At 62.7% G+C, this 4,271-nt stretch overlaps 1 protein-coding gene across 1 annotated transcript in view; it reads left to right on the top strand.

The window, feature by feature from the left end:
- The window catches only part of LINGO3 (leucine rich repeat and Ig domain containing 3), a 13,364-nt gene extending 9,135 nt beyond the window's left edge, over positions 1-4,229 (top strand). Inside the window, exon 2 of the mRNA XM_057386051.1 lies at positions 2,000-4,229. Coding sequence (XP_057242034.1) covers positions 2,033-3,847 — 1,815 coding nt within the window. The 5' untranslated portion in view covers positions 2,000-2,032 and the 3' untranslated portion in view covers positions 3,848-4,229. The remainder of the gene's footprint in view (positions 1-1,999) is intronic.
- The last annotated feature ends 42 nt before the right edge of the window (positions 4,230-4,271 follow it).

Genomic DNA, 4,271 nt, shown 5'->3' with positions numbered 1-4,271 from the left:
AAACATCCCCACCCTGTCCCTGAGGGCGCTGCCCGAACGCTCCTTGGGGATAATCTCCCATTTGTCATTTCTCCACAGAAATGACATTTCTGTGTCATTCCAGAATCCACCGAGCAATGGGTTCATTCCTGGAGAATCGCTGCGCTCGGGTAATGGGATCAGGGCAGGGAATTATCCACGGAGATTGCATCACAGAGGGTCAGTGACCCCCGGAGGCTGTCCYCAAGTGCCACCAGCCCTTGGGGACAGGAGGGAGGGTGACAGCAGCCCTTTGCCAGCCCGGTGGGAGATGCTGGACCAGCTCCTGCTATCCCCACTCCATCTGGGGGATCTGGGGTCCCCTTTGCTCCTCTGTCACCCCCTAAGCCAAGCAGCAGCCACCTTTAGATGGACCTGGGGGAGCTTTTGGGCACTGAGGAGCTGCGGTGGCACCAGGGTGGGACATCACAGCCACACCACAATGGCCTTGAGCAGCCACAGGTGTCACCTTGTCCCGTTCCCTCTCCCCACATCCTGCGGGGCTCCCACTGACAGTTTTGGGGTCTCAGGGGGACTGAGGGGAGAACGTGATGGGTCCCCCAGAGGAAGAAGGGCTGGAAACAATCCTGGGGGGCTGGAACCAGTTTGTCCCAGTGCTGTGGTAGCGATGGGACAAAGCCTCCATGTGGAGGGGTCGGTGCCCCCCTCGCTGCTCCTCCACAGGATGGATAGAGGAGCTGGCTCTGCTCTCGGTACCCCCAAATATCCCCCAAAACCACCCCGCAGCTCCCCCACTGAGCAACGCTGCCGCTTAATTAGGTTAATGACCGTGCTTCATTAAGGCCGGGCGTTCCCAGGCAGCCCGGAGGATTTGGGGCGCGGGTGGGGACGGGGAGCGGCGAAGGGGAAGCGAAGAAAAGGGAAAGCGGCGGCCAAGTGCTAATCCCGGGAAAGGAGGGCAGCCGGGGCACGGGGATCGGCCTTAATCCCCCGCGGCAAAGATTGAGCCGGGACCGCCTTAATCTGCGCTCCGGAGGGCGGGACCGGGACCGGGAGCGGGAACAGGGAACAGGGAACAGGGAACAGGGAACAGGGAACAGGGACCAGGAACAAGGACCGGGAACAAGGACCGGCATGGGGATGGGGACCAGGACAGGACTGGGAACAGGGATAGGGATGGGGACGGGGATAGGGACCGGGACGGGGATGGGGATCAGGACGGGGATGGGGATGAATGTGAGGATGGGGATGAGGATGGGGATGGGGAACAGGGAACGAGGAACAGGGACAGGACGGGGATGGGGACTGGCACCAGGACCGGGATCAGGACAGGAACCAGGATGGGGATGGGGCCAGACATGGATGGGGACAGGGACAGGGATGGAGACTGGGATTGGGATGGGGATTGGGATGGGGACGGGGACAGGGACTGGAATGGGACCACACCTGCGACCAGGATGGGAACAAGGATGGGGATGGAGACAGGGACAGGGCATCCCAGCTGTGTCACCAAGGGGGATGGGACATCTCACCTGAGTCACAATGGATTTGGGACATCCCACCTGTCACCAGAGAGAAAGGGGCATCTCACCTGTGCCCTGATGGGTTTGGGGCATCCCAGCTGTGCCATGACTTAGCAAAGTCTCCCCTGGCATCTCTTTGCTCCAGCCCAACCCTGGGGTGTCCATGCCCCCCGTTATCCAGGAGTCTCCTGTGATCCCGGGATGCCCACGGTCCCCTCTGCCCCTCTGTGGGCCCGGGCAGGGTTCTGTGGGGCCGGGGAGGGATCTGTGGGGACCAGCAGGAATTTGTGGGGCCAGGCAGGGATCAGTGGGGCTGGGAAGGGATCAGTGGGGCCTGACAGGGATCTGCAGGGCCGAGGAGGGATCTGTGGGGCTGAGGAGGGATCAGTGGGGCCGAGGAGGGATCAGTGGGGCCAGATAGGGATCAGTGGGGCCGGGCAGGGATTTTCAGGGCCGAGCAGGGTTTGTCCCAGCTGACCCCGCTCTCTCTCCCGCAGGTGCATGGCACAGCGGCACTGAGCCCCTAGACCATGCCCCACACCATGAGATGGTGGCTCCCGCTGCTGGCCCTGCACGTGGCACTGCCGTCCCCGCGGGCAGACGCCTGCCCCGCTCGCTGCGAGTGCGCCCCGCAGCTGCGCTCGGTGCTGTGCCACCGCAAACGCCTGACCGCCATCCCCGAGGGCATCCCCAGCGAGACCCGCGTGCTGGAGCTCAACAAGAACCGCATCCGCTGCCTCAACCCCGGCGACCTGGCGCCCTACCCGCTGCTGGAGGAGCTGGATTTCAGCGAGAACATCATMTCCAATGTGGAGCCCGGCGCCTTCAGCAACCTGTTCAACCTGCAGACGCTGCGGCTGAGGGGAAACCAGCTCAAGCTGATCCCCCCGGGGGTGTTCACCAAACTGACCAACCTGACSCTGCTGGACATCAGCGAGAACAAGCTGGTCATCCTGCTGGACTACATGTTCCAGGACCTGCGCAACCTGAAGAGCCTGGAGGTGGGCGACAACGACCTGGTGTACATCTCGCAGCGCGCCTTCTCGGGGCTGCTGGGGCTGGAGCAGCTGACCATCGAGAGGTGCAACCTGACCGCCATCTCGGCCGAGTCGCTGTCCTACCTCCAGAACCTGGAGGTGCTGCGGCTGCGGCACCTCAGTATCTCGGCGCTGGAGGAGCAGAACTTCAGGAAGCTCTACAACCTCCTGCAGCTGGAGATCGACAACTGGCCSCTGCTGGAGGAGGTGTCCCCCAGCAGCTTCCAGGGCCTGAACCTCACCTCGCTCTCCATCACCTACACCAACATCACGGCCGTGCCCGCCGCCGCCCTGAGGAACTTGGTGTACCTGCGGTACCTCAACCTGTCCTACAACCCCATTAGCACCGTGCTGAAGGGCTCCTTCAAGGACCTCATCCGGCTGCAGGAGCTGCACATCGTGGGYGCCCTCCTGGTGTCCGTGGAGCCGCAGGCTTTCTCCGGCCTGAGGCAGATCCGGCTGCTCAACCTGTCCGGCAACTTCCTGTCCACSCTGGAGGAGAGCACCTTCCACTCGGTCAACACGCTGGAGACGCTGCGGGTGGACAGGAACCCGCTGGCCTGCGACTGCCGGCTCCTCTGGATCCTGCAGCGGCGCAAGACGCTCAACTTCGACGGGCAGCAGCCCATGTGCTCCTCGCCGCCCGAAATCCAGGGCAACGCCCTGCGCGACTTCCCGGACTCGGTGCTCTTCGAGTACTTCACCTGCCAGAAGCCCAAAATCCGCGACCGCAAGCTGCAGCACGTGACGGCGCGGGAGGGGCAGTCCGTGTCCTTCCTGTGCCGCGCCGACGGCGAGCCCGACCCCGCCATCGCCTGGGTGTCGCCGCAGCACCGCATGATCACCACGCGCAGCACGGGCCGCGCCACGGTGCTGCCCGGGGGCACGCTGGAGATCCGCTTCGCCCAGGTGCAGGACAGCGGCACCTACATCTGCATCGCCAGCAACGCCGGCGGCAACGACACCTACTTCGCCACGCTGACCGTCAAGGGGCGGCCGGCCGACGGCGCCCACCGCGCCAACCGGACTTTGTACCTCGGCGACTTCAATGACACCTTCCACAATGACACCCAGGTCTTCTTGAAGTTCACCTTGGACCTCAAGACCATCCTGGTGTCCACGGCCATGGGCTGCATCACCTTCCTGGGCGTGGTGCTCTTCTGCTTCCTCCTGCTCTTCGTCTGGAGCCGCGGCCGGGGGCAGCACAAGAACAACTTCTCGGTGGAATATTCCTTCCGCAAGGTGGACGGTCCCACCACCACCACGGGCCAGGGAGGGGCCAGGAAGTTCAACATGAAGATGATCTGAGCCTCTCCCAGAGCAGAACTGTCATCTGCTGGCCAGCCCTGGAGCTGGCAGTGGGACCTTGCCGTGCTGGGACGTGGCCGGAGACGCGGTGCCACAGGCCAGCAGGGTCAGAACCGTGGGGACCTCAGGTCAGGGAGGGATGGCCCCGCTGTCCCGGCCCCACGGAGAGCCCCCAGGGCTGGGGGGCCGTCCCAGGGGCTCCCTTTGTAGCGAGGTTTTTGCTACCAACTATGCATTTCTTGAGCCAAAAGATCAGCAGCGTTTGGGCCTGGGAGAAAAATGCTTCCTGTTTTTCCCCCATTTTTCCCCTTTTTTTGTAAGGGACTCTTCAGAAAACTTTCCTGGTAGTTGTTTATGGTTCTTTTCTCGATGTTGGTGGGGGGTTTGGTCCAAATTTTTTTTTCTTTTTTTTTTTTTTTTTTTT

The sequence above is a fragment of the Malurus melanocephalus genome, unplaced genomic scaffold (assembly GCF_030028575.1).
Source record: "Malurus melanocephalus ecotype Western Australia unplaced genomic scaffold, MMel_1.1 scaffold_903, whole genome shotgun sequence".
Taxonomy (NCBI): domain Eukaryota; kingdom Metazoa; phylum Chordata; class Aves; order Passeriformes; family Maluridae; genus Malurus; species Malurus melanocephalus.
This window is presented reverse-complemented; position numbering and strand designations above follow the sequence as displayed.